At 41.7% G+C, this 15,308-nt stretch overlaps 2 protein-coding genes across 2 annotated transcripts in view; one reads left to right on the top strand and one right to left on the bottom strand.

Moving 5' to 3' along the window:
* The first annotated feature begins 1,975 nt into the window (after positions 1-1,975).
* pdia4 (protein disulfide isomerase family A, member 4) lies at positions 1,976-12,370 on the top strand. Its single transcript, XM_079662276.1, has 10 exons — positions 1,976-2,248; positions 3,326-3,515; positions 3,611-3,816; positions 3,910-4,048; positions 5,599-5,804; positions 8,452-8,610; positions 10,230-10,381; positions 10,566-10,722; positions 11,311-11,544; positions 11,739-12,370. Exons 1-10 carry the CDS (start codon positions 2,173-2,175, stop codon positions 12,152-12,154), a joined length of 1,935 nt encoding a protein of 644 aa, XP_079518402.1. The 5' UTR covers positions 1,976-2,172; the 3' UTR covers positions 12,155-12,370.
* Positions 12,371-12,412: 42 nt separating this feature from the next.
* Positions 12,413-15,308, bottom strand: part of LOC307026689 (alanine aminotransferase 2-like) — a 17,059-nt gene continuing 14,163 nt past the window's right edge. Inside the window, exons 9-12 of the mRNA XM_079662277.1 lie at positions 14,482-14,656; positions 13,888-14,043; positions 13,091-13,203; positions 12,413-12,979 (exon numbers count right to left, since the gene is read on the bottom strand). Of these exons, the coding sequence (XP_079518403.1) occupies positions 12,889-12,979; positions 13,091-13,203; positions 13,888-14,043; positions 14,482-14,656 (535 nt within the window). The 3' untranslated portion in view covers positions 12,413-12,888. The remainder of the gene's footprint in view (positions 12,980-13,090; positions 13,204-13,887; positions 14,044-14,481; positions 14,657-15,308) is intronic.

Genomic DNA, 15,308 nt, shown 5'->3' with positions numbered 1-15,308 from the left:
ATTTAACACAAGCCTCCTTAATGGAGGGACCTGCACAGTACATCACGGTATCATCCGTATAAAATTGTAAGGTTGCTCCATCGACATTTTCACCTAAACTGTTGATGTAGATGGAGAATAAAAGTGGACCTAAAACAGAACCTTGAGGAACACCATTAGCAATGTTTAACCACTCAGAAGACAGCCCATCAAAATGAACACATTGGGACCTTTCAGAGAGGTAGTTCACAAACCACCCCACTGCATGGCTGGACATGCCTATACTGAGTAGTCTCTGCTTTAAGATGCGATGATCGACGGTATCAAACGCTTTGGACGGGTCAATAAACAGAGCTGCACAACTCTGCTTATTATCTAAAATACTCGCCACATCATTCACCACTTTCATTGTGGCAGTGATGGTGCTATGTTGCTTTCTGAAGCCTGACTGATGTTTAGACAGGATGTCATTTGTACATAAAAACACCTTTACCTGTTCACTCACTAGGCGTTCAAGAACCTTAGCCAGAACTGATCATTTAGAGATGGGCCTATAATTATTTAATAAAGTGGCCTCCCCACCTTTTAGTAGAGGCAAGACATAAGCTGACTTCCATACTTTTGGAATTGTGTTTGTGCTGAGGGAGAGGTTGAAAAGAGAAGTAAGAGGTGGAGCAATAAAATCTGCAGCTATCTTTAAAAAGAAAGGTTCCACGTTGTCCGGGCCAGCCGGTTTCTTAGGATCTAACTTGGTTAAAGCTTCACAAACAACATCAACAGTAAAAGGAGTCAAACTAAAAGGGTTTTCCAAAACACGTTTTTCAGAGTCACAGACTGTAGTGTTCACAGAAGCAGAGTTAGTGACAGAATCAAACAGAGAACCACAGGACACAACATGCTCATTAAAACTATTTAACATAGTAGCCCTGTCCGACATAGAGCCAGATGCTGTGGTAATGCACGGAGGTAGCTCATTACGGATATCACCGGTGGATATCAATTTTATGGCTTTCCAAAATTGTCCAGGATTATTCAGATTCTTTGTGGTTACTGACAGATAGTACTTTGATTTAGCACTTTTGACATGTGAAGTGAAGCTATTTCTTAGCTGCCTAAAACGCAGCCATTCTACCTCTGAGCCTGATTTCCTAGCCTTTGCCCAGGCCTTGTTTAGGAGACTAGATAATTCAGCAGAAAACCAAGGATTGTCTCGTCCCTTTACTCTAAATGTACGCAGGGGTGCATGTCTATCTATAATTTCCATAAAACCAAGATAAAAATAAGACCATGCAGTTTCTACATCAGCACACAGATCGATTTTACCCATGATTTTACCCCAATCAAAATCAAACAGATCATGAACAAAACCCTGCTCCACAAAATGTGTTTTGTCTCTCTTACTGATAATGCAAGGTTTACCCTTTAGGACTTTTGTGTCCCTAATTGTGGCTACAACACAGTGATCACTCAGATCATTTGCAAATACTCCCACAGATGAGTATTTATGGGGAACATTAGTTAAAATGAGATCAATTACGGATGATTTATTTGGGGATTTATTGTTAGGGCGCCTAACCCTAACCCTGACTGTCTATAATCTGAAATGCTATGGATGTTAGTTTCCAAATGCTAGTTATCCAACATTATATAAACACAACATATTGACATCAGCGGTACATACAGAGTTAAACAAATTTACAAATATAATATAATATATAAAGTAAGGAAATAAAACATTTATAAAATACACACTTGGTATTGCCTTTTTATTTTTAATATGTAATATTGCTGCATTAAAACTCAGTCCAGTTATTGTGAATGTGACATTTTCCGAAAAAGATTAGTTTATTAAAAAGTCCTGAAGACCATGGGTGTGAAAACTATGTCATAGATCCGGGAGAGAGCTGTCCAATAGAATCACCCAACGTATTTTTGAGTGGCGAATTGTGATTGGATGGCGGTCGATTACGCGGACCAATCAGAGCGTGGCAAGTCAGACAAGTTGCAGACGGAGAAGGCGTTGTTCGTGTTATTAGAAGTAGTTTGCATGAAAACACACACACACATTATCGTCAGTATTGATCAGGACAGAGTGTCTGTGCAGCAGTGTGTGTGTTGATGACACGTATTAGCCCTTTTATTAGCTGAGTTAATTAGCCTGAGACAAAGAGTTAAAACCCGTCGCCCGTGGAAATGAAGAAGCTTGTGCTGCTGCTGCTCGTGCTGCTCGGCGTTGCACATTTTGCGACCCTCAGCCGATGTGAAGATGGTAAGTGAAGCATTTAACATCTTAATCTGTTAACTGCAACTTAATTAGCTATTCAAGCAAAGCACGGAAGTGGCTGCTGTGCTAATTATTGGACTGCTAACTAGCTAGCTAAGTGAGATACCTTGCTAGTTCTGTTAGCGCGCTAGCTAACAGGACAGGTAAGCTAATGACAACAGGACTGCCTTACACACATGAAAGTACCTGGCCTGAGGGGGTCAACACTAACATAATGTGAATGCAAAAGGTTAATATAGTCTGGTTTGGTGCAGTGTCTGTGTGCAGATGTGGAGCATACACATTGTTATCTCTGTCTACATGCACAGGTGGGAGAGGTACTTCTACTTCTACTGTACATGGGCAATTAAGTTATTGCTGAAAAAAACGAAGCACTTGTTGAGTTCATTTAGGCCTTGTAACTGATTCACCAGCACTAACTATGGTATGATCTAGCTTGAAGTGAATATATCTACACTTTCCTTGTTGTTCAGAGTTTGATTCTTTATGGTTTTTGCACTGATTTGATTTTGCGCTGATTAGATTTTGCGCTTTGGAGAAAAGCGTCAGCTAAATTATAATTTACATGTAATCAAAAAGTACTCCGATCTTGTACTTGAGTAAAAGTAGACGTACCAGAGTGTAGGAATACTCTGTTACAAGTAAAAGTTCTGCAGACAAAATGTTACTCAAGTAAAACTACAAAAGTATTGGGCTCAACATATAGTGCCAAAAGTAGTCATTGTGCAGATCGGTCCATTTCAGAATAATACATATGATGTGTTTTTTAATTATTGATAATTAAAGTGTTATCAAAGCTGGTAACGGTGCAGCTAGTTTGAATGACTTACAGTATATTGTTCTGACAATGATAAAAACATCTTTATAAACTAAACTAAATGCATAAATAGTTCTTAATCTAGGAATAGGAACATACGCATTGTAAAAAACATCGATCTCTGGCTTATTGCCCCTCTTAGTCTTATCTTTTTGAACCTGTCCTGTTTCAACAAGAAGCATGTTGATAAATGAATGCACTCGCCAAGTTTGCACGACTGAAATCCTCTTCTTGTGTGCTGGCAGATGTTACAGAGGAGAAGCAGGAAGCTGACGAAGAGGACAGTGATAATGACGAGGAGGAGGAGGAGGAGGAGGATGATGAAGATGACACGGAGGTGAAGGAAGAGAATGGCGTGACGGTTCTCAACAACAAAAACTTTGACACTTTCATGGAGGGCAAAGACACAGTGCTGGTGGAGTTTTATGCCCCATGGTGCGTCTGTCAGGACATTCTTTATTCACACACTGACAGCAGCTCACTTTCAATATGCCTGTCAATATTGAAGTCTTCTTTGTTTATCTCTTTAGGTGTGGCCACTGCAAACAGTTTGCCTCAGTGTATGAGAAAATCGCTCAAGCTCTGAAGGAGAATGACCCTCCGATTCATGTAGCCAAAGTGGACGCAACAGTAGCCAATGAAATCGCGACCAAGTTCGAAGTGTCGGGCTATCCCACCTTCAAGATCATGAAGAACGGGGAAGCTGTGGACTACGATGGAGAGAGGACAGAGAAGGGTAGGGACATCTGGATAATTTAAGCATCGTTATGCCCCTTCAACAAAACCTGACCTCATTTTTTAAAATATGTTCAACGCCCGTTTGTTGCAGCTATTGTGGCTCGGGTGAAAGAGGTGGCGCAGCCAGATTGGAAACCCCCCCCTGAGGCGACGCTGGTTCTCACCAAGGACAACTTTGATGAGATTGTGAACAACGCAGACATCATCCTGGTGGAGTTCTACGCCCCATGGTCAGTCAGTAGACCATCTTTGATAAAATACAAATTGTTTAATGCCACTGTTGTCAATTTTGTTTCTCAAAAGTGACCCACTAAACAGCCGCTGTGAAGCCTTAAAGGTCCCCTGTTATACTGTTCTTCATCATATCACAGGTCTCAGATATAAACAGAACATGTCTCTGATTGGCTGAAACACCAAACAGATCATTGCAGCATTACCCATAGTCCCCTCTGTTTCAGCCCTGTTTCCAAAGAGCTGATTCTCTGTCTGTTACTTTAGATGAAAATAAGGAGCCCCTCCCCACACCCCTCTGAGAGACATTTGGTTAAAAAGAACTCAATGGTGCTCTAGGAGGAGATTCAGGTGATAAAGGGGGGGAGGGGGGGGGTTACCTTGGTTGCTGATTGGCTAATGGTTACACAAGACAAAACATCGTTATGACATCATAAAGTGGCCAAAATCAGCTCATTTTCAGACAGGTTTTTATAGAAATGGATCAAAAAGAGAGAGAATCTTTGTTCCTGAAACTTTCAGAGTCTCTTTCCACAGAGGGGACACATGTTGATGTAGAAGAGACATGAAGAAGAGGGGACACATGTTGATGTAGAAGAGACATGAAGAAGAGGGGACACATGTTGATGTAGAAGAGACATGGAGAAGAGGGGACACATGTTGATGTAGAAGAGACATGAAGAAGAGGGGACACATGTTGATGTAGAAGAGACATGAAGAAGAGGGGACACATGTTGATGTAGAAGAGGGGACACATGTTGATGTAGAAGAGACATGAAGAAGAGGGGACACATGTTGATGTAGAAGAGACATGGAGAAGAGGGGACACATGTTGATGTAGAAGAGACATGAAGAAGAGGGGACACATGTTGATGTAGAAGAGACATGAAGAAGAGGGGACACATGTTGATGTAGAAGAGACATGAAGAAGAGGGGACACATGTAAATGTAGAAGAGACATGGAGAAGAGGGGACACATGTTGATGTAGAAGAGACATGAAGAAGAGGGGACACATGTTGATGTAGAAGAGACATGAAGAAGAGGGGACACATGTTGATGTAGAAGAGACATGAAGAAGAGGGGACACATGTAAATGTAGAAGAGACATGAAGAAGAGGGGACACATGTTGATGTAGAAGAGAAATGAAGAAGAGGGAACACATGGTGAAGTAGAAGAGACATGAAGAAGAGGGGACACATGTTGATGTAGAAGAGACATGAAGAAGAGGGAACACATGGTGAAGTAGAAGAGACATGAAGAAGAGGGGACACATGTAAATGTAGAAGAGACATGAAGAAGAGGGGACACATGTAAATGTAGAAGAGACATGAAGAAGAGGGGACACATGTTGATGTAGAAGAGACATGGAGAAGAAGGGACACATGTAAATGTAGAAGAGACATGAAGAAGAGGGGACACATGTTGATGTAGAAGAGGCATGAAGAAGAGGGGACACATGTTGATGTAGAAGAGACATGGAGAAGTGGATTTTGCATATTAGGGGACTTTAATAAGACGTTCCTAACAGCTCTCTCTTCTGACTCCAGGTGTGGACATTGTAAGAGTTTGGCTCCAGAGTACGAGAAGGCAGCGAAGGATCTGAGTCAGCGCTCTCCTCCCATCCCTCTGGCCAAGGTGGACGGCACCATCGAGAGCGAGCTGGCGTCGCGCTTTGACGTGACGGGATACCCCACCATCAAGATCTTCAGGAGGGGCAAGATGTTCGACTTCAACGGACCCCGACAGCACCAAGGTGAGTCCCTCATGTCTTTCTATGTAAATAGATACAGAACGCCAAAGTTATCAAATACATGTTATCAAAAAAATCCTGAGAACGTTTCAAAATATATTATATTTACTTCCATGTATGGTTTTTCAAATTTGAATTCTTTGTTTTTACTAGATTTACATTTTTCAATTCATTTTATTGATTATTGATCCGTTTTTCATTGTTAGTTTTCGTCCATAAGAAGTAGGCCGGTCCGATTAAAAGGCCAGGGGTTTCAACCTCTCCTGGCACATTTTTAAATCTTTCATAATCTTATGCATTTTCAAAATAAAAGAAACAAAGGAGAATCTTTACAAGGAGAGAATGTCGCTTCAGACAGAATTAGATTCTCTGTCCAATGGGGACGCTGTAGATCTTCACTTAAAATCTCGCTTTCATTTCTACGAACATGGGGAGCGTGCCAGCAAGCTTTTGTGCCGCCAACTTCAACATTCAGCAACAGCAGGTTTTATATCTGCAATAAAAGATGAGGAAGGTAATATTGTCACAGACCAAAAAAACATTAATGCCCAGTTCCAGTCTTTCTATGAGAATCTGAACACCTCGGGGGCAAGTAGCAAGGGATTAGTAGATGACTTCTTTAGTCAAATTGAAATGCCCTCCTTGGATGAATCAGACAAATCTGGACTGGAGAGAAATATAACTTTAACAGAGATTGACAACGCAATTTAAAAAAAAATAAAAATAAATAAAATTTAAGAAGTTTGCCCCTAAACTACTGCGGCTATTAGTAAAGGTATTCGAGGAGGTCCTGGTTAGGAAGGCTCTTCCCCCAACTATGACGCAGGCCTCTATCTCACTATTACTCAAAAAGAATAAAAATCCGTTGTCGTTTGAATCATATCGTCCGATTAGTCTTTTATGTTGCGACTATAAAATTCTAACCAAGGTCCTAGCAGGGAGGCTTGAGAAAATGATGCCTACATTGATACATCCAGATCAGACTGGTTTCATTGTTGTAGACAACTTTCAAGCAACGTCCGCCGTGTGTTCAATGTTATCTACCAGCCCAACAATGTCGAACCTGAACTTATTATATCCTTGGAGGCACAGAGTCGTTTGATAGGATTGAATACAATTACCTGTTCACTGCGCTCGAGGAGTTCAGCTTCGGCCCTACTTTTTGTTGGCTGATCACGATCCTTTATACAGCGCCTAAAGCTTCAATTCAAACTAATGGGATAATGTCTCATTATTCCCCACTTTTCCGTGGGACACGACAGGGTTATCCACTGAGCCCCCAGATATTCGATATTGCTATAGAGCCCCTGGAAATACTGTTAAGAGAGACCGCTAGTCTAATTGGAGTGCAAAGGGGGGGTGAATTGCATACATTTTCGCTCTATCCGGATGATCCTCTTCTTTCGGAGCCCCATGCCACTATACCTATTGCCTTGGAACTTATCGCCGGGTGTCGGGCTATAAACTGAACCTCAGTAAAAGTGTTCTATTCCCCATAAATGACAAAGGACGTCAAATGTCATATCAGAACTCCACTTTCTCTGTGTGTAAGGACAGCTTTACAGACCTAGGTGTCTGTGTCACTTACAAATACAAAGATCTGATGGACAGTCATTTTTAAAATAGTGCTTGATAAGGCTAAACTGGACATGGAGAGGTGGTGGACTCTCCCCCTGTCACTAGCTGGCAGGGTTGATTATGTTAAAATGACGATCATGCCCAGGTTCTTGTTTCTGTTTCAGGCAATCCCAACCTTCATCCCTAATCCTTCTTTAGGGAATTCAATAAATCCACTTCCACTTTCATTTGGAATAAAGCTGTACCTCGAATTAGGAAGGAGTATTTGAAAAGGCCAATTACCCAATTATTTGTATTATTATTATTGGGCTGCCAACATCCACAAGCTGATGTTTTGGCTTGATGTGACGGACCAATCCCCAGTTTGTCTGTAATGGAGCAGCATTCAAGTAATCCAGTGTCACTTTGCTCTTTAATTTGCGCTCCACTCCCCTTGAGTAAAAACTACTGGACGAATAACCCAGTCATCCAAAGCTCTCTAAAGATATGGACTCAGTTTAGAATTCATTTCAAACACAAACAGGCACTTATTGCCTCCCCAATTCTGGCAAATGTAAATGTTTCTCCATCTCTCACTGATCCATCTTTTGGGTTATGGCATGGGAGAGGGATTAGGTGTGTTCAAGATCTTTTTAAAAATTGACATTTATTTCTTTTGAGCAGTTAAAGAAGGATTTCAATATCCCACAGTCATGTTTCTTCAGATATTTGCAGATACGTAGTTATGTCAGGACCCACTTCTCTCTAGCAGCCCCACAGAGTACCTGGATTGATGACTGTTTAAATATGGATCCCTGTGACAGGGGTCTGGTGTCTGTATTATATGACAATATTCAGAGGGTCGCCGCTCCGTAGCTTAATCACTTAATGAGGCAATGGGAGGAAGAGCTGGGAATAACTATCAGATACTATTTGGCAGGCAGCCATTCGGTTTGTCCACTCATCCTCAATGTGCATTAGGCATGGGCTGCTACAATTTAAGGTACAGAAACAAAGACAAGTCACTTCCTTGCATGCAAATGTTTCCTGCTCTTCCAGCCCAGTTGATCTACCTCTGTCTCTTTCTCTCCAGGCATTGTTGATTACATGGGCGAGCAGGCGGGGCCTCCCTCTAAGCAGGTCCAGGCAGTCAAACAGGTGCAGGATCTCATCAAAGATGGCGACGATGCCGTTATAGTCGGCGTGTTCTCCAGTGAACAGGATGCAGCTTACGAGATCTACATCGAAGCCTGTAAGTAGCATGACATTTGAGGAATGTTTAAAGGTCACCTATTATGTCCCCTCTGCTTCATGTCTCTTCTACATCAACATGTGTCCCCTCTTCTTCATGTCTCTTCTACATCAACATGTGTCCCCTCTGCTTCATGTCTCTTCTACATCAACATGTGTCCCCTCTTCTCCATGTCTCTTCTACATCAACATGTGTCCACTCTTCTCCATGTCTCTTCTTCTTCAACATGTGTCCCCTCTTCTCCATGTCTCGTCTACATCAACATGTGTCCCCTCTTCTTCATGTCTCTTCTACATCAACATGTGTCCCCTCTTCTCCATGTCTCTTCTACATCAACATGTGTCCCCTCTTCTTCATGTCTCTTCTACATCAACATGTGTCCCCTCTTCTTCATGTCTCTTCTACATCAACATGTGTCCCCTCTTCTTCATGTCTCTTCTACATCAACATGTGTCCCTTCTTCTCCATGTCTCTTCTACATCAACATGTGTCCCCTCTTCTCCATGTCTCTTCTACATCAACATGTGTCCACTCTTCTCCATGTCTCTTCTTCTTCAACATGTGTCCCCTCTTCTCCATGTCTCGTCTACATCAACATGTGTCCCCTCTTCTTCATGTCTCTTCTACATCAACATGTGTCCCCTCTTCTCCATGTCTCTTCTACATCAACATGTGTCCCCTCTTCTTCATGTCTCTTCTACATCAACATGTGTCCCCTCTTCTTCATGTCTCTTCTACATCAACATGTGTCCCCTCTTCTTCATGTCTCTTCTACATCAACATGTGTCCCTTCTTCTCCATGTCTCTTCTACATCAACATGTGTCCCCTCTTCTTCATGTCTCGTCTACATCAACATGTGTCCCCTCTTCTTCATGTCTCTTCTACATCAACATGTGTCCCCTCTTCTTCATGTCTCTTCTACATCAACATGTGTCCCCTCTTCTCCATGTCTCTTCTACATCAACATGTGTCCCCTCTTCTTCATGTCTCTTCTACATCAACATGTGTCCCCTCTTCTCCATGTCTCTTCTACATCAACATGTGTCCCCTCTTCTTCATGTCTCCTCTACATCAACATGTGTCCCTTCTTCTCCATGTCTCTTCTACATCAACATGTGTCCCTTCTTCTCCATGTCTCTTCTACATCAACATGTGTCCCCTCTGTGAAAAGAGACTCTGAAAGTTTCAGGAAAAAAGATTCTCTCTCTTTTTGTCCTGATCCATTTATATGAAAAACAGATTTTGGCCACTTTATGATGTCATAACGATGTGTTGTCTTGTGTAACCATTAGCCAATCAGCAACCAAGGTAACCCCCCCCCCCCCCTGGACGTGGGGAGGGGCTCCTTATTTTCATCTAAAGTAACAGACCGAGAATCAGCACTTTGGAAACAGGGCTGAAACAGAGGGGATTATGGGTAATGCTGCAATGATCTGTTTGGTGTTTCAGCCAATCAGAGACAGGCTCTGTATATATCTGAGACCTGTGATATATTGATGACAAACCGTATAACAGGCAACCTTTTTAAAGTAATTTTCGCCTGCAGGACTTTCTTCAGCGATTTAACGGCAGTCAAATGGATGTGTGGCTTTCCCTCTCACTGCTGTCTGTCCTGCAGGTAATTCACTGAGAGAAGACTTCACCTTCCGTCACTCCTTCAGCTCCGAAGTGACCAAACTGCTCAAAGCCTCGCCCGGTCAGATCGTCATCTCTCATCCCGAAAAGTTCCGCTCTAAATACGAGCCAGCGTCGCACACACTCGCAGTGGAGGTACTGTCCGTTTGATCATTTGATTTGAACTGGTTTCATTGGGTATTAAAACTCATCATAAAGGACTGTTCTTTCTCTTAGTCTTAGTTTAAGTGTTAAATGAACCAAAAAGCAATCATTTAAAAGACTTATTTAAAAAGGAGTCACTTTGAACTCAAGACACATTTGTTAATTTATTTCCCAGGACTCCACGGCGGTGTCGGAGGTGCAGGAGTTCTTCGAAAAGCACGTGATTCCCCTGGTGGGCCACAGAAAACCAGCCAATGATGCCAAGCGCTACACCAAGAGACCCCTGGTGGTGGTTTACTATGGAGTCGACTTCAGCTTTGACTTCAGGAAAGGTGAGTTTTCTTCAGGTTTGACCCCGGATCATAAAGAGACCTGTGATCTGAGTGGAGATGTGATTCTATATGAATTCCGTTTTTAAGGACTTTAATTATTGGTACTTTATTTATGGCATCCTCCTAGATTTTACGTACTTTAATATGTCAAACAGGTTGATAATTATTGTTCTTTTTAGAGTATCATTTTAAAAAATGTAAATCTTAATATGCTCTGACTTTTTTGTAACATATTTAATGATAGTTACTTTTTGTAATATTTTCAGCTTACAATACTATGCATTCCTAATTTGTTTTCAACATACTTAATTATGCCGTTTTTTTCCAACATAATATACTTTGTATTGTGCTGTTTTTCTCTCAGATTTGAGATACCATATTTTCAACATGCTCTACTAAGCGGTTTCACTGATATTTTTGACATACTATGAAATTCATTATTTATTTTTTGTGGCATTTCTTATGAGAAACTCTTCATGGGGTATCTGACTTCATCAACAACCAATAATAATGAATACAAATTGTGCAAGATTTACAATGCAGTCACAAAACCCCTTTAACCTTGTTTGTCTTTTATATATTTTTTAGCCACGCAGTTCTGGAGGTCCAAGGTGCTCGAGGTGGCCAAAGACTTCCCCGAGTACACGTTTGCTATCGGCGATGAGGAGGACTACGCAGAGGAGCTGAAGAGCCTCGGCCTCAGCGACAGCGGAGAGGAAGTGAACGTGGGGATTTTGGCCGATGGGGGCAAAAAGTTCGCCATGGATCCAGAAGAGTTTGACGCTGACGTGCTGAGAGACTTTGTGAAGGCTTTCAAGAAAGGTGAGGGCTGAGTTGTGGTCAATTTGGAAAAATGGCTTCTCTCGTGGAAATCCTGGTTTTATTTAACTCTATATAAGAGCTGAGGTTTAACTTCCTAAAATAGACCCAAACATGTTTTAAGGGTTAATCCGCTCTAACACTTTGGACTGAAATGAATCCCACATTTGTTCTGAGCTTCTTTCTCTTGTCAACAGGAAAGCTGAGCCCCATCATTAAGTCCCAGCCGCTGCCAAAGAACAACAAAGGACCCGTTAAGGTCGTGGTCGGGAAAACCTTTGATGAAATCGTCATGGATACCCAGAAGGATGTCCTGATTGAGTTTTATGCCCCCTGGTGTGGCCACTGCAAGAAACTGGAGCCAGATTATGTGGCTCTGGGCAAGAAGTACAAGGGGGAGAAGAACCTTGTGATCGCCAAGATGGACGCCACGGCCAACGACGTGCCAAACGAGAACTACAAAACGGAAGGGTTCCCTACGATATACTTGGCCCTAAGCAACAGCAAGCAGAGCCCCATTAAATTTGAAGGGGGAGACAGAACTCTAGAGGGATTCAGCAATTTCTTGGAAAAGCACGCCACAAAGCTATCGCAGAAAAGAGACGAACTTTGAAAGCCTCGAGCTAAGAACTCTCAACGCAGCGGAGATACAAACGGTGTTACTGAGATGCTGCGATGATTACAGTTCAATATTATTGTTTTGTTTTGTTTTCTGTTCATTCCAAGGGATTCAGCTTTCCTATGTTTCTGAAAAAAAGCATGTAAGCACTGTTGAGGATTTCCATCTTTTTAAATAAAAGAATGGCGGCTCTGTAAGCCAGCACTCAAATTCTCCATTTTTTTTCAACTGTAAATCAACACAAGTGAACAATGCAGATTAAAAGGTTTTAATAACATGGAAAAACAATTTTTATATTAGTAAAACTAATTTCTACAATCTGAGACGGGCTTTACATTCACGGATAGCTCTTGCAGTTCAGTAACTAAAGTTAGTCAGGTCAGTTAATAACACATCCAGCTGGTTTTCCTATTGGTCTTGGCAGGAGAGAAATGCATTTGTGAAAACATCTGAACTAATACTTTTTAAATTACATAGAATCAGCATTTTAACATCGTTCTGAGTAATACAAACCTGGCCGGGTAGATTTTTGTGAAAGTGCATCATTTAGTGAAAATAGTTAGAGCTGTACATAGGACATCTAAATTGTACTAGCTGTATAAACAAGGAAGCAGCATTTCACTGATGCAAAAACATCTTTAAAATCAGATTTAGTATAACACCTCGAGCTGACTAAGACGGCTCCTTCCACACAAAGGCACTGATTGGGTCTTCTGCTGAGAAGCTCGTTAGGAAAAGTGCTTTGTGAAGCGCACGTGAAAGTCCCGGATTTTCTGCAGCACGACCTTCAGCTTCTCAGTGGGAGGCAAGATGGTCATCCTGGTGAAACATCAGGAAGGGAGGTATGGTTTAATAGCACCACAGATTTAGTGGATGAGACTAATTAACCTTTTTTTTTTAAATTGATCCATATAAAGAAGCGGGACTAACCTGAAGTGAAAGGTTCCCTCTCTCTGGCCAAACCCACTCCCTGGCACGAGGCAGATGCCGTCCTCCTCCAGCAGCCTCATGCAGTAAAACATGTCTGGAGCCATGCCTTCCTCCTGGGGACAGACACACATCAAAATGTATTTAAAGGTCTCCTATTATGCTATTTTTAGGCATATATTATGGGTCTCAGATATATAAAAACATGTCTGATATGTTTTGCTCAAAATACCAAACCGATTAGACATCCATCATATCCCTCTATTCCAGCCCTGTTAGAGAAACGCTGATTTGGGGCCTTAGGGGTATCTGCTCAGAATTACCCGGCAGCTACTCAGTTCAATTCTGCCGCGATTAAATGCCATCATGTTCCAAACCACATCAAGGATTATTTCTGAAACAGTATGGAACTCAAATGCTTTTTCTCTCGTGGGTTTACCACAAGGTGAGTGAGTTCCTTTTTTTTCTCACATACTCTCCAGTACAGGTTAGCTCTGAGTGTTAGCGATGCTTGCTAATGTAAACAAAGAACAAAAGACGTCAGGCATTGCTTCTGATAGGGCCGTGGCCGGGTCCACATTTCAGGTTATTACGTCATATCGGACGCAAATCTGGATCAGCTCCGTTGTTCCCCCTTTTTTAGAGATTTGGGTACGGAGGAAAAGAGAAAGGGCTTTGTTTTCTGACACTGCGTGAGTTCCCCGACACACCGGGGACACATTTATGTATAAAAGACATCAAAGTGCATTTTCCATGATAGGTCCCCTTTAACGTCGATGAGGTTAGTGTGCAGTGCATACCTTAGCTTTGTCGATAGCCCTCTGCGGTAGAGTGATGCGGGGGAAGGTGTACATGGCCCCCTGCACAGGGTTACAGATGATACCTGGCACTGTGTTGAAGGTCTTCTCCGTTAGCCCCGCCTTCTCTGCTAACGCTGCAAGAACCTCCGTCCGCTCCTGAGGAGGAAGCACGTTATATTGAAATATACTATGGCGTTTTTTTAACTTTTTCAACATATGTCGAAAAAATCTAAACAGTATAGTAAGTCGAAATAAGGCATAGTATCGTACGTGGAAAAAAAGACATATCATTCCATGTCAAAATAAGGCACTATATCGTATAATAAAAGAAGGGAAAAAAGTATTGGAAAAATTGGAAATGTCATTTCTTTCAAGACAAGATATTATGTTTGTACTATATCTTTTTTTTTCCTTACTTCCTTTTTCAATATTCTTGGACTCCACAATCACCCCAAAATACTATATATATATATATAGATATAGATATATCCTCTAACGTTTTTTTTTTTTTTCAGGACATACCACCATTTGAAGCTGATTATTTCTTTATTCAGGGCCATGTGAGAACAGCAGGCATTATGTGCGCTGGTGTACCTTCATAAAGGTGCTGTAGGAGGGCTCGTCGGGCTGGGGGGGGTTCACCACCAGCTCCAGGAGAGCCTGGCCGGTGACGGGGGGGCACAGACGCACCGACACCAGCTTCGTGAGCTGGGCCTTCACCTCAGGGTCCATGTTGATCACCTCCATGTAGCCGCCGCGAAACCCACACCTGACCAGAGCAAACAGGAAAACACAAAGTAAACTCTTAGTGAACGTCAACAGAGCTTAGGTCTGTGTGTTTCATTAAGCATGTGATCAAAGATAAGATAAACCTTTACTGACCCATGTAGGGGAATGCAGGAGTCAAAGCCAAATGTACCTATAGGCAACACTTTTAATAATAATAAATGTTCAATAATAGTAATAAATTAGATAGAGAATTGCTTCAGTGCCCTCATTCTAAATACATGAACTGAATTAAATTAACAAATCTACATTTACTTATGAAACAAACAAACAATGTTTTCTTTTAAATGCTATAATACACTTTGTCATGGCAGACATCGGTCGATACAGATTACTTTAGAGTTTCCCACTCATCAGTATACAAGAAAACCAGAGGTGGAAGAAGTATTCAGATCTTGTACTTGAGTAAAAGTAGAAGTACCAATAATGATTGATCATGAAAGTGTTATCAAAGCTGGTAAAGGTGCAGCTAGTTTGAAGGACTTTGTATTCTGCAGGGTAGCTGGTGGATTTACTCCAGGTGGAACTAAAGTCTGATTTAAGACCTGATTATATTTACCATCTGTGGATCTGTAAAAGTACACATTTAACCTCTGAAGAGCAGAACATGGAAATAAAGCACAACAATAACAATC

Source organism: Notothenia rossii, assembly GCF_949606895.1.
Source record: "Notothenia rossii genome assembly, chromosome: 12".
Taxonomy (NCBI): Eukaryota; Metazoa; Chordata; class Actinopteri; order Perciformes; family Nototheniidae; genus Notothenia; species Notothenia rossii.
The sequence above is the reverse complement of the archived record's forward strand: the minus strand, read 5'-3'. Positions and strand labels throughout refer to the sequence as shown.

Coding starts and splice junctions, on each gene's coding strand:
- pdia4 (XM_079662276.1), top strand. CDS start 2,173: ATGAAGAAGCTTGTGCTGCTGCTGCTCGTGCTGCTCGGCGTTGCACAT. Junction 3,516..3,610: donor GTGGAGTTTTATGCCCCATG/GTGCGTCTGTCA, acceptor TTATCTCTTTAG/GTGTGGCCACTGCAAACAGT. Junction 10,723..11,310: donor CAGCTTTGACTTCAGGAAAG/GTGAGTTTTCTT, acceptor TATATTTTTTAG/CCACGCAGTTCTGGAGGTCC.